The sequence below is a fragment of the Mangifera indica genome, chromosome 2 (genome assembly GCF_011075055.1).
Source record: "Mangifera indica cultivar Alphonso chromosome 2, CATAS_Mindica_2.1, whole genome shotgun sequence".
NCBI lineage: Eukaryota > Viridiplantae > Streptophyta > Magnoliopsida > Sapindales > Anacardiaceae > Mangifera > Mangifera indica.
Genome location: NC_058138.1, coordinates 16,519,645 through 16,544,134, shown reverse-complemented (window position 1 = coordinate 16,544,134; position 24,490 = coordinate 16,519,645). Strand labels below are relative to the sequence as shown.

General features: G+C 33.3%; 4 protein-coding genes and 1 pseudogene across 4 annotated transcripts; all 5 read right to left on the bottom strand.

Annotated features, from left to right (window-relative positions):
* Window positions 1–1,020: 1,020 nt before the first annotated feature.
* On the bottom strand, window positions 1,021–3,892 carry LOC123209689 (subtilisin-like protease SBT4.5). The gene is made up of 8 exons (XM_044627819.1): window positions 3,699–3,892; window positions 3,353–3,599; window positions 2,742–3,240; window positions 2,553–2,644; window positions 2,241–2,462; window positions 2,045–2,156; window positions 1,750–1,963; window positions 1,021–1,674 (listed from the first exon to the last, which is right to left on the bottom strand). The coding sequence occupies exons 1-8, from the start codon at window positions 3,886–3,888 to the stop codon at window positions 1,133–1,135; spliced, it is 2,118 nt and encodes a 705-aa protein (XP_044483754.1). The 5' UTR covers window positions 3,889–3,892; the 3' UTR covers window positions 1,021–1,132.
* Window positions 3,893–6,303: 2,411 nt separating this feature from the next.
* LOC123209537 (subtilisin-like protease SBT4.3) lies at window positions 6,304–9,103 on the bottom strand. Its single transcript, XM_044627626.1, has 8 exons — window positions 9,018–9,103; window positions 8,678–8,924; window positions 8,063–8,558; window positions 7,890–7,981; window positions 7,575–7,796; window positions 7,377–7,488; window positions 7,070–7,283; window positions 6,304–6,977 (listed from the first exon to the last, which is right to left on the bottom strand). The coding sequence occupies exons 1-8, from the start codon at window positions 9,091–9,093 to the stop codon at window positions 6,436–6,438; spliced, it is 2,001 nt and encodes a 666-aa protein (XP_044483561.1). The 5' UTR covers window positions 9,094–9,103; the 3' UTR covers window positions 6,304–6,435.
* A 2,932-nt stretch (window positions 9,104–12,035) lies between these two features.
* LOC123208615 (subtilisin-like protease SBT4.3) lies at window positions 12,036–15,065 on the bottom strand. The gene is made up of 10 exons (XM_044626144.1): window positions 14,970–15,065; window positions 14,786–14,877; window positions 14,603–14,694; window positions 14,260–14,503; window positions 13,657–14,152; window positions 13,480–13,571; window positions 13,168–13,389; window positions 12,968–13,079; window positions 12,674–12,887; window positions 12,036–12,583 (listed from the first exon to the last, which is right to left on the bottom strand). Exons 1-10 carry the CDS (start codon window positions 15,063–15,065, stop codon window positions 12,036–12,038), a joined length of 2,208 nt encoding a protein of 735 aa, XP_044482079.1.
* A 1,594-nt stretch (window positions 15,066–16,659) lies between these two features.
* On the bottom strand, window positions 16,660–19,764 carry LOC123208614 (subtilisin-like protease SBT4.13). The gene is made up of 10 exons (XM_044626143.1): window positions 19,669–19,764; window positions 19,482–19,573; window positions 19,299–19,390; window positions 18,953–19,199; window positions 18,339–18,834; window positions 18,160–18,254; window positions 17,848–18,069; window positions 17,649–17,760; window positions 17,348–17,555; window positions 16,660–17,257 (listed from the first exon to the last, which is right to left on the bottom strand). The coding sequence occupies exons 1-10, from the start codon at window positions 19,762–19,764 to the stop codon at window positions 16,713–16,715; spliced, it is 2,205 nt and encodes a 734-aa protein (XP_044482078.1). The 3' UTR covers window positions 16,660–16,712.
* An 834-nt stretch (window positions 19,765–20,598) lies between these two features.
* Window positions 20,599–23,803, bottom strand: LOC123208278 (annotated as a pseudogene).
* Window positions 23,804–24,490: the final 687 nt, after the last annotated feature.

Sequence of the window (24,490 nt, the reverse complement as noted above, 5' to 3'; positions counted from 1 at the left end):
TAAAATATTTTCATATTGAACTAATGGAACTAATTAAACCATGAACTAGTGATATAATCAGTTTGACTATGATGCATACCTGATTATAATGCTTTATTGTGGCAGTTGCTGTTGTCCTCTGGTCGCTTTTCAGCAATCGAATGCCTGGAAATATTATTATTGTTTGTAAAAGAATTGTAATGCTGATTTTGTAAAGAGGCTGTAATATTCAAGTTATAATACTGAATAAATCAACTCTTTATTAAATGGAAAATAGTGCAGAGTACACTGTTTTATTGGCCAAATAAGAAATAAACAGAACACCCAAAACAATGAAGAAACAAAGCAAATACTCAGGAACTGCAGTGAACAGTTTCCAAAGTCCCTAGGCTACCAAGCCTCAACCCAACCTAAAGGTTTACTAATTTTCTGGATGCCTTCCCCTGAGACTTTCCTCCCCTTTTAACATTATGTGGCCTTCCTGTAAATCAGCCCCATTATCCCTTTGATTGCTCTGATGGGCTAGCTGTGTTGCCATCTTTGTATGATCTGCTGAAGCTCTATTCAGAGATGCCATATTAGGTTCTGCCAATTGTTTTTGGGCTGTTGGAGATGCATTTCCTCTTTTGCCCTTCCTGTTATAAGCTCTAATGATTGGGGGTCTATCAGACTATTTAAAAACTATAGCTCTAAGCCTTAAAGCAAAAATTAAAGCATGTTTGATGGGTTCTAGAGCTTCAAAGTTTGTTTGGACAATTGGGGTTTTTTATCAAGAAAATGCGCAAATCACAATTAAGGGTTTTAGAGCCTAAAGTTGAGAAAGAGGAAAGTATGATCGGATCAGGTGACTCAACCATGCAATATGCATAGTAGAATGACATGCATGGAAAATGACAAAAATGATCTTCTCGGCATAAATTCATGGTTAACCAAGTATAAAAAGTTGAGCCAAAATACATCTGCCTTTAACACTGAAAATTTTCACTGAATAATTGGAGGTTGCAATACATTTCTCAAAAAAATAATTTATTCATCCTTGAATATATAATTAATTGTAACGAAAAGTATGATTATTTCTGATAATTGTAATTTATATATGAGGACAAATACAAAGAGTAATGTAGCTTTCTCAGTATTAGTTCATCTTCCTTATCTATTCAACCCCATTTGCGACGAGAGCTATTGGACTTCTCACACTGTGCTTCCCATCAGACCACACAATAGATGCAGAGAAAATAGTACTCGCCGGAACACCTTTACCAGTTACAATCACATCGAAAGATTTTCTCTCTTTTGTTGACTCGAAAGTAAGAACTTCAGGTACTACTTTGATTCCAACATTTGAGTTTGAAAAGACTTGTACTTTGTATGTGGTTTTTGCGGGAAAACCGACATTTGTAACTGTTCTATTAAAGCTGATCGTGAAAGGCTTTCCAGCTGGAACTTCAGATGCCATTGAAGGATAATTTAGATCCTTTGCTGATGCGTTTTCTGAGTCTTCAGGACAAGTGCTGTTAACTCCTGTAACAAGTCTAAGTTTTTTCAAATCATAACCTATACTGCAGAGCATTCTTATGTAGTCTTCTTCAGAAGTCTCGTATACAAGTCCTGGATGTAAAGCCCCTGTTGGATTGATGTACCCGGATCCATATGCAAATTCAGCTTGTGAAGTTACGGTATCATTCATTGGCCGTGCTAGGGGCAGAAGAAAAAAAATTTTATTTAGAAACATTTTATCTGGACAAGAAATTTAATATAAAAAATGATTACCAGTAGTCATTATAGCAGATTTGATGGCAGAAGGCGACCAAGTAGGGTGAAATGTTTTAACATATGCAGCTACACCAGCAACATGAGGGCATGCCATTGAGGTTCCAGAAATTATATTGAATTTAGCTTGCCTTTTATCTTTCGCGTCCCTGGTCAATGGAGCCATAGGCGAATATGCAGCTAAAATGTCGACTCCAGGAGCGCTTATATCAGGCTGAATGACATTTAATCACCAAAACTGATCAATATGTGCATTGAAGACATAGCATATATTAATGATAAGAGCAACAGATACCTTAAGAATATCAGGCAAAATAGTATTTGGACCACGAGAAGAAAAATAAGCAACAACAGGAGCTTCAGAATCCTTGATGCTTTCACTCTTTAGTATCTCTGCTTGAGCATCTCTGAAAATCCAAATGCAAATATTTTATCATTCTGTGATGAAGCAGAAAATTATCCAAAAAATGGCTAGTTGGATTTATCAATACTCTGTTGAATTAATGTAGGAGATGATTCTGTTGTAATCCTCAGAGGTCACCGATGATGATGGCCAAGAAACGGCAAAGGAAACCGGGCCAGAAAAATTATTTTTTAAAATGATGGATCCTGCAGCACCTGCTTGATGAGCTACAATAGTTCCTCCAGGCTGTTCACATAAAACGATCTTTCCCTCTACTGAACTACTATCCAGACAAGTGTCAGAGCACGTCCTGGAAAGCAAAAATGTTTCAAACAATATTAAAATATTTATTATTTGCTCACCAAGTTATGAGTTTAAATACTTTTAAAGAGGACCATACAAGTCATGTTGAGCGCAGCCGCCTGGGACTTGACTTCCAATTACCAGAGGATATTTTTTTCCATTCTGACTGAAGCCATTAATTGAAAATCCCTATTTTGGTTTACAAATAATTAGATTATCCATATTGTAAAATCTGAATAAGTATTGAAAATTTCGTTAGACAAATTGAAGGATTGATGTAACATACCATTACATCCTTTTCATTTCCAAGAACAATTCTATCGACGAAAAGGCGATCAGTTGTGCCAGCGGCCACTGACATCAACCATGGAGCTACACTTCCTGTTGTTCCTGGATTAGGACCAGAATTTCCAGCAGCATTTAAAGTCAATATACCTTTAGCCATTGCATGAAAAGAACCGATGGAAACAGGATCCTGACTAAAATCGGTTGGATCTCCTCCTAATGAGAGTGATAAAAGGTCAACTCCATCAGCAATAGCATCATCAAAACCGGCCAATATATCTGCGCCACTACAACCTAACTCCAAGCAGACTTTATACACAGCAATTCTTGAAGAGGGAACAGCTCCTCTTGCAGTGCCCTTTCCCAGTCCAAAAAAATTTGCATCCGTTACTTTGTTGCCGGCAGCAGTAGAGGCAGTATGGGTTCCATGACCGTTAGTATCTCTAGCTGTCTTATATTCAGCATATAACGGTGAGTAAAATCGAGCTCCAATTAATTTTCTGCAAAATGGTAATCCAGCATGAATTAATAAGCAAGCCAAAAATGCACATCAGACAATTTGAGTGCCAACAAAATACTTGTATGGTTTAATTAACAAGACAAACACATTACTTGTTGCAAGTGAAATTGCTGCCACCTTCACAAGCACCTTTCCACTTTTTGGGCACAGGACCAAAACCTTCATCACTAAAACTTTCCGATTCTGGCCAGATTCCACTGTCTAAAACTCCCACTATAACATCACTCTCAACACTGGGATTTCGTTTAACAGATTCTTTTAAACCTATAAAATCCCAGGAATTCGTGGTTTGAAGCTGAAGAGTTCTACTTGGGAAAACTGAGACGACCTCTTTCTTGGCTGCATGTCATAGATCAGAAAATCATACTGTAATTGTAAAGGCCAAAAACTGTATAGTCTATATTCAAGTAGCATAACAAAGTATTGAGCAGAACTCACTGGCAAGTTTTTGCATCTCATTTTCAGTGAGCTTGGCTGCAAATCCATTAAAACTCCTCTTGTAACTTCTAACCATTAAATTTTCTACAGACCTGGATGCAGAAATACAAAGAGATAGAAAGGGTTTGAGGGAAAAATTGAAAATACTGTTATAATAATTTAGATCCTGTCGAGAAAAACTACCCGCCATCAACAACTTCTTCGAGCATATTTTGATGGAGCGATGATAATGAGTATTCACCCTGAGGAAGTGATCCCAAGTAGACAATGTATACCTGCATGAATATAACGTGAATTTAACATTTTTTTGATAGCTAATAGTTTGATGAAATTTGAGAAACATCTGCGAAGAAAAAGATTGCCTACTTTTCTATCATCTTCAGTGGCACCATAAAATGTGCTCATATTGAGTAAAATATACAACAGGAGGCAATTAAACAGAAAGAATCCATTGGTAGCCATTGTTTTCAATCTAGATGCTCCAATCTGATGAGCAACAAAATGATATTTATAGATAACAAATGATGTTTCTCCAATTAATAGAATAAATTTATGTTTAGTAAGCTTCCATGTCTGTGGCAATACAGCTATAGATTGGAATCAGTGAATGTATTTACCTTTACTGGATACATACAACAGATATTAGTCAATAAAATTAGGCACAATTGACTGCAACAAAATCAATGCGCTATTATATTTTTTGGTAATTGATTAATTTGCTATTGAAAACTAAATGAATGGCAAAGTTGATTAGAATATATCAGATTATGAATCAAATGGTGATTTTCCCTCCATATGGAAATTAGATTATTGCATTCTAATTATTAGTATGTTTGGTAAATTTTCTATATATAAAAATTTACTTTGTTTTTTTACACATTAAACCCTACACTCAAAATCAATCTCAGTTTTAAAAAAAACAAGGTCTAAAGGCAGAATAATAATGTTATTATTAATTGATTTTGAAAAAAAAAAATAACAACTATCTTATAAATCAAGCTTAAATGTTTTAAATATGACTATTTAACTGGTAAAAAAGTTTGAAAATTCACAAATCAGTCTCTAAAATGTTTTTCAAATACCCATATATTTTGAAAATACTTCATTGCTCCGATTATTTATAATATGACATTTACGTCTATAATTTATTGAATTTTGTTCAATTCTTTGGAAGGAGCAAAGGATTGTCTACAAAGCTAGGCAAATTTTACGAAAATTCTAATGATAATATATAAGGAATTTGTTCATATTGTTAAATTATGAAATTAATTAATTAATTATTTTTTCAAGTTATTATCTCTTTACAATATATTTTTTAAAATATTTTTTTATGTTATTCATTATTTTAATTGAAAGTAAGTATATTTTTTTTTCTAACTATTTTTATAATAACAATAATATTACAACAAAATTATGATTATCTTAATCTTTTTTTAATACCTAAATTATATATTGTTCCTTATATTAGGTATCATGTCATTACTAAAATATTTTATTGCTTGAAAAAACAAACAAACTACCCACCTTAAATTATTAATTAAGTCAACTTATAATAAAAAATATCTTATTTGGATAATCAAATATTCCTCCCCTCTCTTTCTTAGTTTGAGTCAAAAGGTGATATTGTGAAACAAAATTTCTTCTCTTATTTTATCCTATTGATTTTTTTTCCTATTTAGTCAGTAATTATGGTTGTGATGGGCAATTAAAGGAAAATTATCAGTATGAATTCCACTAAATATGATATGTATTATGCAATTTTCCAAAGTATTTGCAATGCATTTTATTCTAAAGCTTGAAAGATCTAACTGATTAATCTCTTGAAGTAAAATTTCATATTGAACTTCTGGTTAAACACTCCTTGGGTTTGAGAACAATTGGACATCTGACACCAAGGATGCAGACAACATTATACCCTCCAATGCCCTTAGTATCAGTCACATCAAAGGAATTCTTCTCTTTTACATAGAGTTTATAATTTTCACTTCGATTCATCAATTCGATATGATACAATACAAAAAAATTATATTAAGATTAAGTTTTTTTTATACATAACTTAGCTTGAGTTAATTCAATATAATTTGAAACTAAATCTAATCATGTTCAGATTGATATAAAGTCAACTTTAACAAACTTGAATTAACCCAAATGTTTAAAGAAATGTTATAATAATAGAATGTTAAGGGTTGATTGAACTTCAAATATTCTTTATTTTTATTTACAAAATTTATTTTATTTTTGGCTAATAAGAATGAGATTTGGTCAGAATCTTAGTATGTAAATTTTTGGATCATTTGTAAACAAGACAATGTACTTTGTCGAGTGTTTTGTTAATAATAGATAATGTAATGTAATATAATTCGGGAAAGAAATTAAAACGTTAAAATACTCAATAGAGTGAACATAGATGAATTCTAGTTAAAGTTGAGAAATATCATCACAATTTCAATTTTGGTCGAGCTAAAACCAGATGTTTTTGACAAAAAATTTGAACTGACATAACACAATACATCCATATTTGATACCAGATATTTTCACTAAATAATTGGAGGTTGCAATTCGTTTACTCAAAAGCTTGAAAGATGCTATCCATTTGTCTCTTGAATATATAATAAATCGAAACAAATATGATTATTTCAGATACTCCAAACACAAGGAATAAAATAGTTTTCTCAATATCAGTACATCATCCTTGTATGCATTAAACCTCAGCACTGAACTAGTAACAACTTCATGTTCAATTTTTGGAATCCTTAGCGATGAGAGCAATTGGACTTCTCACCCTGTGCTTTCCATCAGACCACACAACAGATGCAGATAAAATAGTATTCACAGGAACACCTTGACCGCTTACAGTCACATCGAAAGATTTCTTCTCATCTAATGACTTGAAAGAGAGAACTTCAGGTACCACTTTGATTGTAACTCCTGAGTTTGAAAATACAAGCACTTTGTATGTAGAGTTTGGAAGACCAACATTTGTTACTGTTCTATAAAAGTTGATTGTGAAAGACTTTCCTGCGGAAACTTCGGATGCCATTGAAGGGTAATTGAGATCCTTTGGTGATGTCTTTTCTGAGGCTTCAGGACAAGTGTTGTTATCACCTGTAACTCGTCTAAGTTTTTCAGAACTATAGCCTCTACTGCAGAGCATTCTTATGTAGTCTTCCTCAAAAGCTTCATATACAAGTCCTGGATTTAAAGCGTTTATCGGATTGATGAACCCGGATCCATATGCAAATTCCGCTTGTGAAGTTATGGAATCATTCATTGGCCGAGCTAGGGGAGAAGAAAAAAAAAAATTGTTAATTTAGAAACATTGAACTTAAGAAAATCATCTGGGCATGCAATTTATTATCAAAAATGATTACCAGTAGTCATTATAGCAGATTTGATGGCTGAAGGTGACCAAGTAGGGTGAAATGTTTTTACATACGCAGCTGCACCAGCAGCATGAGGGCATGCCATTGAGGTTCCAGACATTATATTGAATTTAGCTTGCCTTTTATCTTCCTTGTCCTTAGTCAATGGAGCAACAGGCGAAAATGCAGCCAAAATGTCAACTCCAGGAGCGCTTATATCAGGCTGAATGACATTTTATCACCAAGTTACAAAGGTAAACTGATCAATATGTCCATTGAAGAGATAGCGTATTTTTAAAATGGGAGCAAGATATACCTTAAGAATCTCAGGAAGAATAGTATTTGGACCACGAGAAGAGAAAGCAGCAACAATAGGAGCATCAGAATCCTTGATGCTTTCAGTCTTTAGTATCTCTGCTTGAGGGTTTCTGAAAATCCAAATGCATATATTTTATCATTATCTGAGATAAAACAGAAAAGTACCCAAAAAATGGCTACTTAGAATTTTCAATACTTTGTGGAATTCATGTAGGAGATGATACTGTCGTAATCCTCAGACGTCACTGACGATGTTGGCCAAGAAACGACATCGGAGACCGGGCCAGATGCTTGATCTATTTTAGTGATGGATCCTGCAGCACTTGCTTGGTGAGCTACAATACTTCCTTCAGAAAGTTCACATAAAACGATCTTTCCCTTCACTGCACTTCTATTGAGACAACTTCCAGAACACGTCCTGGAAAGCAACAATGTTTCAAACTATTTCAATATATTTATTATTTGCTCACAAAGTTACGAGTTTATATGGTTTTAAAGAGGAACATACAACCCATCAGATTGAACGCAATCGCCTGGAACTTGACTTCCAATAACCAGTGGAAATTTGTTTCCATTCTGACTGAAGCCATTAATTGAAAATCCCTATTTTGGTTAACAAATCATTAAATTATATATAATGTAAAATCTGAATACATATTGATAAAAAGGATTAATGAAACATACCATTACTTCTGTTCCATTCCCAAGAACAATTCTGTCAATGAAAAGTCGATCGGTTGTGGTAGCGGCTACTGACATCAACCATGGAGCTACACTTCCTGTTGTTCCTGGATCAGGACCAGAATTTCCAGCAGCATTTAAAGTCAATATACCTTTAGCCATTGCATGAAAAGAACCAATGGCAATGGAATCCTCACTAAAATCAGTTGCATATCCTCCTATTGAGATGGTTATAAGGTCAACTCCATCAGCAATAGCATCATCAAAACCGGCCAATATATCTACTTCACTACAACCGGCCAAGCAGACTTTATACACAGCAATTCTTGAAGAGGGAACACCTCCCCTTGCAGTACCCTGTCCCAGTCCGAAAAAATTTGCATCCTTTACTCTGTTGCCCGCGGCAGTTGAGGCAGTATGGGTTCCATGACCCTTAGTATCTCTAGCTGTCTTATATTCAGCATATAACGGTGAGTAAAATCGAGCTCCAATTAATTTTCTGATAAATGGTATTCCAGCATCAATAGATATGCAAGCCAGAAATATATTGAAATTAGACAATTGGACTATTATCAACAAAATTCCAATATGGTTTAATCAACAAGACAAACACATTACTTGTTGCAAGTGAAATTTCCGCCACCTTTACAAGCACCTTTCCACTTCTTGGGAGCAGGACCAAAACCTCCATCACTGAAACTTTCGGATTCTGGCCAGATTCCACTGTCTAAAACTCCCACTATAACATCACTCTCAACACTGGGATTTCGTTTAACAGATTCTTTTAAACCTATAAAATCCCAGGAATTCGTGGTTTGAAGCTGAAGAGTTCTACTTGGGAAAACTGAGACGACCTCTTTCTTGGCTGCATGTCATAGATTAGAAAATCATACTGTAAAGGCCCAAAACTGTATAGTCTATATTCAAGTAGCATAACAAAGTATTGAGCAGAACTCACTGGCAAGTTTTTGCATCTCATTTTCAGTGAGCTTGGCTGCAAATCCATTAAAACTCCTCTTGTAACTTCTAACCATTAAATTTTCTACAGACCTGGATGCAGAAATACAAAAGAAAGAAAGGGTTTGAGGGAAAAATTGAAAATACTGTTATAATAATTTAGATCCTGTCGAGAAAAACTACCCGCCATCAACAACTTCTTCGAGCATATTTTGATGGAGCGATGATAATGAGTATTCACCCTGAGGAAGTGATCCCAAGTAGACAATGTATACCTGCATGAATATAACGTGAATTTAACATTTTTTTGATAGCTAATAGTTTGATGAAATTTGAGAAACATCTGCGAAGAAAAAGATTGCCTACTTTTCTATCATCTTCAGTGGCACCATAAAATGTGCTCATATTGAGTAAAATATACAACAGGAGGCAATTAAACAGAAAGAATCCATTGGTAGCCATTGTTTTCAATCTAGATGCTCCAATCTGATGAGCAACAAAATGATATTTATAGATAACAAATGATGTTTCTCCAATTAATAGAATAAATTTATGTTTAGTAAATTTTCATACATACAGCAGATATTACCTTTACTGGATGCAAACAGCAGATATTACTTAAATTATTGGATGCAACAAAGTTAATATATATATACATATATTTAGTAATTGATTAATGTGCTTTTGAAAACTAAAAGGATGGCTGAATTTATTTTTTTTCTGATAAGTAAATATTTACATTGCACCCGAAACACAAAGTCCAAAGGCAAACAAGCTATGTTCATAATTTTGTTATTTACTTCTTGCCGTTACATGTGCAGCAAGGACTTTGGGTTATGGTTTGTTTGCTAATTTGGGATTTTTTTTTTTACAAGACTTCAGTGGATTTCGCTTCATTTATCATGTAGTTCAGTTTTAATTTAGGTTTATGAAATTTCAATAAAATAAGAAAGCCTTTATGTCACGTTACCAAGGGCCTCGTTTCAAAAAAATACGCCGTTTGGAGGCTTTACCGGGACTAACGAGTAAAAGGCCTAGAGCCAGAAGCGCTCTTAGAAACCAATCGCACTCCAGTAAAAAATCTCAATATCGTATTCATTTAGAAGAAAAACAAAAATTGCGTTTTCATTATGATCTTACAGAACGACAATTACTTAAATACGTTCGTATCGTCAGAAAAGCCAAAGGGTCAACCGGTTTGGTTTTACTACAATTACTTGAAATGCGGTTGGATAACATTCTTTTTCGATTGGGTATGGCTTCAACTATTCCTCAAGCCTGCCAATTAGTTGACCATAGGCATATTTTAGTTAATGGTCGTATAGTCGATATACCAAGTGTTGGACATATATTTAGGCGTGCCTCGCTGTATACTTGTATTTTGCTACCCTCAGATTTTGAATTAAACACATTAAATCTGATTTTCCCTTTATAGGACAGGAAAATTATTAGATAGAGTTTATTAATTTGTTTGTAACTTTTACATATACAAATGATTTTTTAATAAAACTATACGTGCCTACCATGATTACATAAATAGATATATATTTAATTTATATTATCATGTAATTTAATGATTTTAAATTAAGAATAAAATAACAATTAATAACGCGATGATACACATAAATATATATATATATATATATATATACACACACACACACTCAAAACAAGTACCTATAATATTGTTCAATAATTATTATATTTGATTGATATTAATAAAAAATACAAATATATTATTTTACTTAAATATCCAAAATAATTATTATATATAAATTTGTATCGTATTAGATCAAACTTAAATTTCTAAGGTTAAAATATTTGTTTTACATATATTCTAAAATATGCCCTTGTTAGTAATATATTACAATTATTTCATTAGTCAAATTTTGAAATTAATTAATTAAATTATATTTTTATAAGTTCTTATCTTATGACCAATATTTTTTTCTAAAATACTTTATACATTTCTTGGTATTTTAATTGTAAATGAGAACATGTAATACGGATTAGTAGACCTAGTAAGGAAATAAGTTTAATTAACACTATGTAATATGATTACTAGAATGATGTGTTCAACCTTAGCGCTGGACCAGTAACAACTTCATGTTCAATTTTTGGAATCCTTCTTAGCAATGAGGGCAATTGGACTTCTCACCCTGTGCTTCCCATCAGACCACACAACAGATGCAGATAAAGTAGTATTCGCCGCAACACAATATTCATACATTCACAAGGCAAAGAGGGATTCAATTGCTCTTATCAGTGCATTAGATTGAACGACTTTGATTTGTAATCACATGGATTGTCAAACTGTTGAGTGTTTTGTATAAAACAATTAATGTTTCTCTCATTTTCTTGTTCTCTTTTCCTTCACTAAATCTAGTTCTAGGGTTCTTGGCTTCAATTTTTTCATTGTTATAAGTCATGATCTGTTCCAGCATATCAGTTTCTAGACCTCGAATTTGCTGCATATACAATTTTTTCTCAAATTGTCACTACGTATCTAACTAGTTAAGCTAACAATTAATGAGACAACTAGTTTGACTATCTTTTTGATTTTAAAAGCAATAGTATAAGTTAAAATTAAAGTTTCTTCGACGGGTTCTAAATCTATAAAGTTTATCTTGAAAATCGGGGATTTTATCTCGAAAATATAGGTATCACCATCAAAGAGTTCCAAAGTTTCATACGAGAAAAGTTTAAGGGTTGTAGAGCTTAAAATAGAGGAAGAGGAAAGCAAAATTATATGAAATGACCCAACCATGCAATATGCTTAACAGAATTAATGATGTGTATGAAAAATGACAAGAATGGTGTTCTTCTTGACACAGATTCGTCAATCTTTGATACTGGAGATTTTCACTGAATATCACGAGGTTGCAATACATTTAGTCAAAAGCTTGAAAGATGTAATTCATTTATCTCTTGAAATATAATGAATCGAAACAAAAAGATGATTATTACAGATAACTGTGATTAATATATAAAGGCCAAATACAAAAGAAGCACTTCATGTTCAATTTTTGATTGAATCCCTCTTTGCAATAAGAGCAATTGGACTTCTCACATTGTGCTTCCCATCTGACCACACAATAGATGCAGATAAAATAGTATTCACAGGAACACCTTTACCACTTACAGTCACATTGAAAGATTTCTTCTCATTTAATCTTTTGAAAGAGAGGACTTCAGGTACTACTTTGATCGTAACTCCTGAGTTTGAAAATACATGCACTTTATATGTAGAGTTTGGAAGACCAACATTTGTTACTGTTCTATGAAAGTTGGTTGTGAAAGACTTTCCTGCAGAAACTTTGGATGCCATTGAAGGGTAATTGAGATCCTTTGGTGATGCCTCTTCTGAGGCTTCAGGACAAGTGTTGTTATCTCCTGTAACACGTCTAAGTTTTTCAGAACTATAACCTATACTGCAGAGCATTCTTATGTAGTCTTCTTCAAAAGCTTCATATACAAGTCCTGGATCTAAAGCGTTTATTGGATTGACAAACCCGGATCCATATGCAAATTCAGCTTGTGAAGTTATGGAATCATTCATTGGCCGAGCTAAGGGCAGAAGAAAAAACATTGTTGATATAGAAACATTGAAGTTAAGAAAATCATCTGGACATGCAATTTGTTATCAAAAGTGATTACCAGTAGTCATTATAGCAGATTTGATGGCTGAAGGCGACCAAGTAGGGTGAAATGTTTTAACATATGCAGCTACACCAGCGACATGAGGGCATGCCATTGAGGTTCCAGACACTATATTGAACTTAGCTTGCCTTTTATCTTCCTCGTCCTCAGTCAATGGAGCAACAGGAGAAAATGCAGCCAAAATGTCAACTCCAGGAGCGCTTATATCAGGCTGAATGACATTTCATTGCCAAATTACAAATATATATTGATCAATGTATGCATTTTTTTGAAGATGAAAACAACATATACCTTAAGAATCTCAGGCAGAATAATATTTGGACCACGAGAAGAGAAAAAAGCAACAACAGGAGCATCAGAATCCTTGATGCTTTCAGTCTTTAGTATCTCAGCTTGACAGTTTCTGAAAATCCAAATGTAATATTATTTCATTTTCTGTGATAAAACAGAAAAGTACCCAAAAAATGGCTACTACTTAGAGTTATTAATACTCTTTTGAATCAATGTAGGAGATGATTCTGTTGTAATCCTCAGAGGTCACTGACGATGATGGCGAAGATACGACAAAGGAAACCGGGCCAAATATATTATTTTTTAAAGTTATAGATCCTGCGGCACCTGCTTGATGAGCTACAATACTTCCTTCAGAAACTTCACATAAAACGATCTTTCCCTCTACTGAACTACTATCGAGACAAGTGTCAGAGCACGTCCTGGAAAGCAACAATGTTTCAAACAATTTTAATATAATAATTATTTGCTCACCAAGTTATGAGTTTATATGGTTATAAAGAGGAACATACAAGCCAGGTTTAGCGCAATCGCCTGGGACTTGACGTCCAATTACCAGAGGAAATTTTTTTCCATTCTGACTGAAGCCATTAATTGAAAATCCCTATTTTAGTTAACAAGTCATAAGATTATCCATATTGTATAATCAGGATAAACATTGTGAAAATTCAAGGATTAATGAAACATACCGTTACATCCGTTCCATTTCCAAGCACAATTCTATCAACGAAAAGGCGATCGGTTGTGGTAGCGGCTACTGACATCATCCAGGGAGACACACTTCCCGTTGTTCCTGGAAAAGGACCAGAATTGCCAGCAGAATTTAAAGTCAATATACCTTTAGCCATTGCGTGAAAAGAACCGATGGCAATAGCATCCTCACTAAAATCTTTTGTATCTCCTCCTATTGAAATAGTTATAAGGTCAACTCCATCAGCAATAGCATCATCAAAAGCGGACAATATATCTACTTCCCTACAACCCTCACGGCAGACTTTGTACACAGCAATTCTTGAAGAGGGAACACCTCCCCTTGCAGTACCCTGTCCCAGTCCGAAAAAATTTGCATCCTTTACTTTGTTGCCAGCAGCAGTAGAGGCAGTATGGGTTCCATGACCTTCAGTATCTCTAGCTGTTTCATCTTCACCATATATCGCTGAGTAATATCGAGCTCCAATTAATTTTCTGCAAAATGGTAATCCAGCATCAATCGTTATGCAAGCCAGAAATATGTTAACATTAGACAATTTGAGTATACCAATATGGTTTAATCAAAAAGACAAACACATTACTTGTTGCAAGTGAAATTTCTGCCAGTACAAGCACCTTTCCACTTCTTGGGAGCAGGACCAAAACCTTCATCACTAAAACTTTCGGATTCTGGCCAGATTCCACTGTCTAAAACTCCCACTATTACATCACTCTCAACACTGGGATTTCGTTTAACAGATTCTTTTAAACCTATAAAATCCCAGGAATTCGTGGTTTGAAGCTGGAGAGTTCTACTCGGGAAAACTGAGACGACCCCTTTCTTGGCTGCATGTCATAGTTTAGAAAATCATACTGTAATTATAAAGGCCTAAAAATGTATCGTCTATATTCAAGTAATATAACAAAGTATTGAGCAGAACTCACTGGCAAGTTTTTGCATCTCTTTATCAGTGAGCTTGGCAGCAAATCCATTGAAACTCCTCTTGTAACTTCTAACCAGTTTGTTTTCTACAGAGCTGGATGCAGGAATACATAGAGAAAGAAAGGGCTTCAGGGAAAAACTGAAAATACTACTATAATAATTTTGATTCTGTCCAGAAAAACTACCCGTCATCAACAACTTCTTGGAGCATACTTCGATGGAGCGATGATAATGAGTATTCACCCTGAGGAAGTGATCCCAAGTAGACAATGCATACCTGCATGAATATAATGTGAATTTAACAAATTTTTTAATGGCTAATAATTTGATGAAATATGAGAAGCATCTGTGAAGAAAAGGATTGCCTACTTTTCTATCTTCTTCTGTGGCACCATACAGTGTGCTCATATTGAGTAGAAGAAACAACAACAGGCAATTAAACAGAAAGAATCCTTTGGTAGCCATTGTTTTCAATCTAGATGCTCCAATCTGATGAGCAACAAAATGATATTTATAGATAACAAATGATGTTTCTCCAATTAATAGAATAAGTTTTTTTTTAGTAAGTTTTCACACATACAGCAGATATTACTTAAATAATAGAATGCAATATGGGTAAGAACATATACTCAGATTATGAATTAAATATATTTTCCCTTTATATGGGAGGAAAATTATTAGATAGGGTTTATTAATTTGTTTGTAAATTTTACAAATACAAACTATCATTATTTTTTATTGACATGAGTAAAAAATATTAACATATTATTTTACTTAAATACCCTAAAAGATTAAATTAAACTTAAATATCCTAGGTTAAAGTATTTGTTATATACATTTTCTAAAATTTGTCCTTTTTAGTAATATATTACAATTTTTTCATGCAACAAATTTTGAAATTAATTAATTAAATTATTTCTTTTTAAGTTCTCATCTTATTGTCAATATTTTTTTTATAAAATATTTCATACATTATTTATTATTTTAATTGAAACAAGGATAGTTTTGTTGACAAAATTACATTAACTTGATAATATTTTATTAAAGGCAATAAGATTATACTTATGCTATATTTGGTTTGTGCAATTATTTATGACCAAAAATGAAATAGTACCACAAGTATAGATTATTATTAAGTAAAAATTATTGTTATATTTAATAAAGTTAACATATATAAATAATTATTATATTTGGTTATCAGTATTATTTTATTTAAATATCGTTAAAAAATTATTAAGTATAAATTAGTAATTGATTTGATTAAATTAATACATTTTATGTTAATGCAAAAGGTTCATGCAAAATTATTATATATGAATTTGTATTGTGTTAGATTAAACTTACATGTTTGAGGTTAAAATATTTGTTAAATATATTTTCTAAAGTATGCCCTTGTTAGTAATATATTACTATACTAAGCAAAGATACTAAGGGGGCATTTGGTTAGAGTTTTTTAAGATTAACTTGGTAATCTATTTTTTATTCCTTTGTTTGGTTTGTCAGTAATAAAATATTACAGTAATCTTCTATTTCCAATGCTGACGTAACAGGTAATATAGGTGATAATCTGATTACGACCTTCACCTTAGGTATTTGAAGATTACTGAGGTAATCTTGATTTTATTATAATTATATTATGTATTTATTAATTTTTTAAGATAAAAATAAATTTATTTTTAATTAATATGATAAATAATATAAAAATATTTAAAAATAATTATATTCAAGGGCATTTAAATAAAATAATTTACTAGTAATTTTTTATTACCTTTAACCAAACACAATAATTATTTATACCTGTCAAATTTTATACCTAGTAATTTTTTAAGTAATTTATCTTTAAGGTAATCTTTCTATTTTGGTAATAAAACAATACTCAAATCAAATGCCCCTTAAAGGCATTTTATGAAGTAACAAAAAAAAGATGTCTAGTTGAATATAACCTATCAAATAAAAGAAGTCTAGTTCTAAATACATGACTTTTCATTCTTGTTTTCATGAGATTATTAAAATTATTATAGATAAAACAAAGCTCGAAAATGTAGTACATTTATCTCTTGAATATATTAATAAATAGAAAACCTTAGCACTGAACCAGTAACAACTTCATGTTCAATTTCTGGAAGCCTCCTTAGCGATGAGAGCAATTGGACTTCTCACCCTATGCTTCCCATCAGACCACACAACAGATGCAGATAAAATAGTATTCGCTGCAACACCATTACTAGTTACAGTCACATCAAAAGATTTCTTCTCATTTAATGACTTGAAAGAGAGAACTTTAGGCACTGTATTGATTCTAACTCCTGAGTTTGAAAAGACATGCACTTCATATGTGGAGTTTGGAAGACCAACATTTGTAACTGTTCTATGAAAGTTGATCGTGAATGGTGTTCCTGCTGAAACTTCGGATGTCATTGAAGGGTAATTGAGATCTTTTGGTGATGCCTTTTTTGAGGCTTCAAGACAAGTGTTATTATTTCCTGTAAGACGTCTAAGTTTTTCCGAACTATAACCTATACTGCAGAGCATTCTTATGTAGTCTTCTTCAAAAGTTTCATATACAAGTCCAGGATTTAAAGCATTTGTCGGATCGACAAACCCAGATCCATATGCAAATTCAGCTTGTGAAGTTATGGAATCATTCATTGGCCGTGCTAGGGGCAGATGAAAAAAAATTGTTGATTTAGAAACATTGAACTTAAGAAAATCATATGGACATGCAATTTATTATCAAAAATGATTACCAGTGGTCATTATAGCAGATTTGATGGCTGAAGGTGACCAAGTAGGGTGAAATGTTTTAACATATGCAACTACACCGGCAACATGAGGGCATGCCATTGAGGTTCCAGAAATTATATTAAATTTGGCGTGCCTTTTATCTTCCCTGGTCAGTGAAGCTATAGGCGAATATGCGGCCAAAATGTTAACTCCAGGAGCACTTATATCAGGCTGAATGACAATTCATCGCCAAATCATAAAGGTAAATTGATCACTATGTCCATTGAAGAAATAGCGTTTATTTAAGATGAGAGCAACATATACCTTAAGAATCTCAGGCAGAATAGTATTTGGACCACGAGAAGAGAAAAAAGCAACAACAGGAGCATCAGAATCCTTGATGCTTTCTGTCTTTAATATCTCTGCTTGAGGGTTTCTGAAAATCCAAATGCAAATATTTTTATCAATTTCTGTGATAAATTAGAAGAATACCCAAAAAATGGCTACTTAGAGTTATCAATACTTTGTTGAATTAATGTAGGAGATGATTCTGTGGTAATCTTTAGAGGTCACTGACGATGATGGCCAAGAAACGACAAAGGAAACAGGGCCAGAAACTGTATCTTTTAAAATGATCGATCCTACAGCACCTGCTTGACGAGCAGCAATGGTTCCTTCTGAAAGTTCACATAAAACAATCTTTCCCTCGACTGCACTGCTGTTGAGACAACTTCCAGAACACTTCCTGGAAAGCAACAATGTTTCAAAGAATTTTAATACATTTATAATTTGCTCACCAAGTTATCAGTTTATATGTTTTTAAAGAGGAACATACAAGCTATCCGATTGAGCGCAATCCCCTGGTACATCATTTCCAACTACCAGAGGAAATTTTTCTCCATTCAGGCTGAAGCCGTTAATTGAAAATCCCTACTTTGGTTAACAAATCATTAGATTATTCATAATGTAAAATCCGAATACTTATTATTGATAACAAAGATTAATGAAACATACCATTACATCCTTTTCATTTCCAAGAACAATTCTATCAACAAAAAGGCGATCGGTTGTGGTAGCGGCTACAGACATCAACCATGGAGCTACACTTCCTGTTGTTCCTGGATCAGGACCAGAATTGCCAGCTGCATTTAAAGTCAAAATACCTTTAGCCATTGCATGAAAAGAACCAATGGAAACAGGATCCTGACTAAAATCGGTTGGATCTCCTCCTAATGAGAGTGATAAAAGGTCAACTCCATCAGCAATGGCGTCATCAAAACCGGCCAATATATCTACTCCACTACAACCAAACTCCGAGCAGACTTTATACACAGCAATTCTTGAAGAGGGAACAGCTCCTCTTGCAGTACCCTTTCCCAGTCCGAAAAAATTTGCATCCTTCGCATCAATGCCTGCGGCGGTAGAGGCAGTATGGGTTCCATGACCGTTAGTATCTCTAGCTGTTTCTTCTAATTCATTTAATGAGTAAAATCGAGCTCCAATTAATTTTCTGCAAAATGGTAGTCCAGCATCAATCGATATGCAAGCCAGAAATATATAACATTAGACAATTTGTGTATTATTAACAAAATACCAATATAATTTAATCAACAAGACAAACACATTACTTGTTGCAAGTGAAATTTCTGCCACCTTTACAAACACCTTTCCACTTCTTGGGAGCAGGACCAAAACCTTCATCACTAAAACTTTCGGATTCCGGCCAAATTCCACTGTCTAAAACTCCCACTATAACATCACTCTCAACACTGGGATTTCGTTTAACAGATTCTTTTAAACCTATAAAATCCCAGGAATTCGTGGTTTGAAGCTGAAGAGTTCTACTTGGGAAAACTGAGACGACCTCTTTCTTGGCTGCATGTCATAGATCAGAAAATCATACTGTAATTGTAAAGGCCAAAAACTGTATAGTCTATATTCAAGTAGCATAACAAAGTATTGAGCAGAACTCACTGGCAAGTTTTTGCATCTCATTTTCAGTGAGCTTGGCTGCAAATCCATTAAAACTCCTCTTGTAACTTCTAACCATTAAATTTTCTACAGACCTGGATGCAGAAATACAAAGAGATAGAAAGGGTTTGAGGGAAAAATTGAAAATACTGTTATAATAATTTAGATCCTGTCGAGAAAAACTACCCGCCATCAACAACTTCTTGGAGCATATTTTGATGGAGCGATGATAATGAGTATTCACCCTGAGGAAGTGATCCCAAGTAGACAATGTATACCTGCAAGAATATAATGTGAATTTAACATTTTTTTAATGGCAAATATTTTGATGAAATTTGAGAGGCATCTGTGAAATTTGGCAAAGACTGCCTACTTTTCTATCTTCTTCAGTGGCACCGTACAATGTGCTCATATTGAGTAAAAGAAACAACAACAGGCAATTAAACAGAACGAATCCCTTGGTAGCCATTGTTTCGAATCTAGATGCTCCAATCTGATGAGCAATAACATGATATTTATAGATAACAAATGATGTTTCTCCAATTAATAGAAAAAGTTTATGTTTAGTAAGTTTTCATGCATACAGCAGATATTACCTTTACTGGATGCATACGGCAGATATTACTTTAAGCAAGAGGATGCAATAAAGTTAATATTTTCCTTTCTGGTAATTGATTAATGTGCTATTGAAAACTCAAAGGTTGACTGAATGTGGTTAATATAAGAATCTGGATAAGAATATTACCATTTTTTTGAGATTAATTAATTAAATTGTTTCTTTATAAGTTCTCATCTTATTACCATTTTTTTCCTTAAATATTCTATATATTAGTTGTTATTTTAATTTAAAACGAGCTAGTTTTGTTAATAAAATTATAACAAAATCAAGATTTATTTAATAATATTTTATTTAAGGTAATAAGATTACATTTATAGGATATTTGGTTTGTGTAATTATTTATGACCAAATAAGGAAATAGTATCACAAATATAAATTGCCAAGTAAAAATTATTGTTATGTTTATTATTTAGTAAAGTTGACATATATAAATAATTATTATGTTTGATTGTCAGTAATACAAAAATACTATATTATTTTAATTAAATGTCACTGAAAGATTATTAAATATAAATTAATATTGAATTTAATTAAAGTAACGTATCTTGTATTAGAGTATTTGTTTTTCAGTATTTTCTAAAATTCTCCCTTATTAGTAATGTATTATAATTATTTTATGTTGTCAAATTATAAAATTAATTAACTAAATTATAGTTTTAAGTTATAGCCTAATTATCAATATTATTTTTTAAAATATTCTACATATTTCTTATTTATTATGAGCATTACATATAATTGTGATTAATAGATGAAGGCCGAATACAAAGAATAAAATGGTTTTCCCCAATATCGATTCATCATCCTTGCATGTATTTATTCAACTTTAGCATAAACCCTCTCAGCGATGAGAGCAATTGGACTTCTCACCCTGTGCTTCCCATCAGACCACACAACAGATGCAGATAAAATAGTATTCGCCGCGACGCCTTTACCAGTTACAGTCACATTGAAGGATTTCTTCTCATTTATTGATTCAAAAGAGAGAACTTCAGGTACTACTTGTATTTTAACTCCTGAGTTTGAAAAGACGTGCACTTTGTATGTGGAATTTGGAAGACCAACATTTGTAACTGTTCTATGAAAGTTAATTGTGAAAGACTTTCCTGCTGAAACTTCGGATGCCATTGAAGGGTAATTGAGATCTTTTGGTGGTGTCTTTTCTGAGGCTTCAAGACAAGTGTTGTTACCCCCTGTAACACTTCTAAGTTTTTCCGAACTATAACCTATACTGCAGAGCATTCTTATGTAGTCTTCTTCAAAAACTTCATATACAAGTCCTGGATTTAAAGCGTTTATTGGATTGACGAGGCCAGATCCATATGCAAATTCAGCTTGTGAAGTTATAGAATCCTTCATTGGCCGTGCTAGGGGCAGAAGCAAAATTGTATAAATAGAAACATTGAACATAAGAAAATTATCTGGACATGCAATTTATTATAAGAAATTATTACCAGTAGTCATTATAGCAGATTTGATGGCTGAAGGTGACCATGTAGGATGAAATGTTTTGACATATGCAGCTACACCAGCAGCATGAGGGCATGCCATTGAGGTTCCAGACATTATATTGAATTTAGCTTGCCTTTTATCTTCCTCGTCCTCAGTCAATGGAGCAACAGGCGAAAATGCAGCCAAAATGTCAACTCCAGGAGCGCTTATATCAGGCTGAATGACAATTTTTTACCATGTCACAAAGGTAAACTGATCAATATGTCCATTAAAGAGATAACATATTTTTAAAATTAGAGCAACGTATACCTTAAGAATCTCAGACAGAATAGTATTTGGACCACGAGAAGAGAAAGAAGCAACAATAGGAGCATCAGAATCCTTGATGCTTTGAGTCTTTAGTATCTCTGCTTGAGGGTTTCTGAAAATCCAAATGCATATATTTTATCATTATCTGAGATTAAAAAAAAAAAGAGGAAAAGTACCCAAAAAATGGCTACTTAGAGTTATCAATACTTTGTCGAATTGATGTAGGACATGATACTGTGGTAATCCTTAGAGGTCACTGACGATGATGGCCAAGAAACGACATGGGAAACTGGCCCTTCTTCTTCTTTTTTAGTGATGCATCCTGCAGCACCTGCTTGATGAGCTACAATACTTCCTTCAGAAAGTTTACATAAAACGATCTTTCCCTTCACTGCACTGCTATTGAGACAACTTCCAGAACACTTCCTGGAAAGCGACAATGTTTCAAACAATTTAAATACATTTATCATTTGCTCACCAAGTTATGGGTTTATATGGTTTTAAAGAGGAACATACAAGCCATCCGATCGGGCGCAGTGGCCTGAGACTTCACTTCCAATTACAAGAGGAAAATTTTTTCCATTCTGACTGAAGCCATTAATTGAAAATCCCTATTTTGGTTAACAAATCATTACATTATTCACAATGTAAAATCTGATTACTTATTGATAGCAAGGATTAATGAAACATACCATTACTTCCGTCCCATTCCCAAGAACAATTCTGTCAATGAAAAGGCGATCAGTTGTGGTAGCGGCTACTGACATCAACCATGGAGCTACACTTCCTGTTGTTCCTGGATCAGGACCAGAGTTTCCAGCACTATTTAAAGTCAATATACCTTTAGCCATTGCATGAAAAGAACCAATGGCAATGGAATTCTCACTAAAATCAGTTGCATATCCTCCTATTGAGATGGTTATAAGGTCAACTCCATCAGCAATAGCATCATCAAAACCAGCCAATATATCTACTTCACTACAACTGGCCAAGCAGACTTTATACACAGCAATTCTTGAAGAGGGAACACCTCCCCTTGCAGTACCCTGTCCCAGTCCGAAAAAATTTGCATCATTTACTTTGTTGCCAGCAGCAGTAGAGGCAGTATGGGTTCCATGACCGTTAGTATCTCTAGTTGTCTCATCTTCACGATAAAAAAATGAGTAAAATCGAGCTCCAATTATTTTTCTGCAAAACGGTAATCCAGCATCAGTGGATATGCAAGCCAGAAATATATTAACATTAGACAATTTGAGTATTATCAACAAAATACCAATATGGTTTAATCAACAAGACAAACACATTACTTGTTGCAAGTGAAATTTCTGCCACCTTCACAAACACCTTTCCACTTCTTGGGAGCAGGACCAAAACCTTCATCACTAAAACTTTCGGATTCTGGCCAGATTCCACTGTCTAAAACTCCCACTATAACGTCACTCTCAACACTGGGATTTCGTTTAACAGATTCTTTTAAACCCGTAAAATCCCAGGAATTCGTGGTTTGAAGCTGGAGAGTTCTACTAGGGAAAACTGAGACGACCCCTTTCTTGGCTGAGCGTAATAGTTTAGAAAATCGTTCTGTTATTGTAATGGCCAAAAAATGTATAGTCTATATTCAGGTAACATAACAAAGTATATATTGAGCAGAACTCACTGGCAAGTTTTTGCATCTCACTTTCAGTGAGCTTGGCTGCAAATCCATTAAAACTCCTCTTGTAACTTCTAACAATTAAATTTTCTACAGAGCTGCACGCAGAAATAAAAAGAAAAGAAAGGGTTTGAGGGAAAAATTGAAAATACTATTACAATAATTTAGATTCTGTCCAGAAAAACTACCCGCCATTAACAACTTCTTGAAGCATAGTTTGATGGAGCGATGATAGTGAGTATTCACCCTGAGGAAGTGATCCCAAGTAGACAATGTATACCTGCATGAATATAATGTGAATTTAACACTTTTTTAATGGCAAATAGTTTGATGAAATTTGAGAACGCATCTTTTAAGAAAAACATTGCCTACTTTTCTTTCTTCTTCAGTGTCACCATATAATCTGCTCATATTGAGTAAAAGAAACAACAACAGGCAATTAAACAGAAAAAATCCATTGGTAGCCATTGTTTCGAATCTAGGTGCTCCAATATGAGGAGCAAGAAAATGCTATATAATTTAAAGATATCAAATCTTGTTTCTCAAATCAATAGAATAAGTTTATCTTTAGCAAGCTTCCAAATGTTTCACATTACAGCAAATTATATATTGGAATTTGGAATTCGTTAATGTATTTACCTTTTCTGGATACATACAGCAGATATTACTTGAACAATAGGATGCAATAAAGTTAATATATATATATATTTTTTGGTAATTGATTAATGTGCTATTGAAAACTAAAAGGATGGCTGAACTTGGTTAATATAAGGAAATTGGTAAGAATAATATAGTCAGATTATGAATGAAATACATCAAATCTGATTTTCCATTTTTATGGCAGGAAAATTATTAGATAGAGTTTATTAATATGTTTGCAAATTTTACTTATACAAATTATTATTATATTTGATTTACTTTAACAAAAAAATATTAATATATCATTTTACTTAAATGGCCGTAAAAGATTATTATATATAAATTTGTATTATCTTAGATTAAACTAATAAGCCTTAAGTTAAAATACCTGTCTTACATATTTTCTAAAATAATATTTTGAAATTATTTCACGTGCCAAATCATGAAAGTAATTCCAACTGGTCTGCTGCCCCAGTTCTCTCCTGCAGTTTGCTACTGTCACCTTTGCAATCCGCCTTTTGTTCTTCA

Coding starts and splice junctions, on each gene's coding strand:
- LOC123209689 (XM_044627819.1), bottom strand. CDS start 3,888: ATGGCGGGTAGTTTTTCTCGACAGGATCTAAATTATTATAACAGTATT. Junction 2,463..2,552: donor GGCTGCGCTCAACATGACTT/GTATGGTCCTCT, acceptor TTTGCTTTCCAG/GACGTGCTCTGACACTTGTC. Junction 1,675..1,749: donor ATCTGCTATAATGACTACTG/GTAATCATTTTT, acceptor TTCTGCCCCTAG/CACGGCCAATGAATGATACC.
- LOC123208614 (XM_044626143.1), bottom strand. CDS start 19,764: ATGGCTACCAAGGGATTCGTTCTGTTTAATTGCCTGTTGTTGTTTCTT. Junction 19,391..19,481: donor CAAGAAGTTGTTGATGGCGG/GTAGTTTTTCTC, acceptor TTCTGCATCCAG/GTCTGTAGAAAATTTAATGG. Junction 18,255..18,338: donor GAAATGAAAAGGATGTAATG/GTATGTTTCATT, acceptor TAACCAAAGTAG/GGATTTTCAATTAACGGCTT.
- LOC123209537 (XM_044627626.1), bottom strand. CDS start 9,093: ATGGTTAGAAGTTACAAGAGGAGTTTTAATGGATTTGCAGCCAAGCTC. Junction 8,925..9,017: donor TGAGATGCAAAAACTTGCCA/GTGAGTTCTGCT, acceptor TATGACATGCAG/CCAAGAAAGAGGTCGTCTCA. Junction 6,978..7,069: donor ATCTGCTATAATGACTACTG/GTAATCATTTTT, acceptor CTTCTCCCCTAG/CTCGGCCAATGAATGATTCC.
- LOC123208615 (XM_044626144.1), bottom strand. CDS start 15,065: ATGGCTACCAAAGGATTCTTTCTGTTTAATTGCCTGTTGTTGTTTCTT. Junction 14,695..14,785: donor CAAGAAGTTGTTGATGACGG/GTAGTTTTTCTG, acceptor TCCTGCATCCAG/CTCTGTAGAAAACAAACTGG. Junction 13,572..13,656: donor GAAATGGAACGGATGTAACG/GTATGTTTCATT, acceptor TAACTAAAATAG/GGATTTTCAATTAATGGCTT.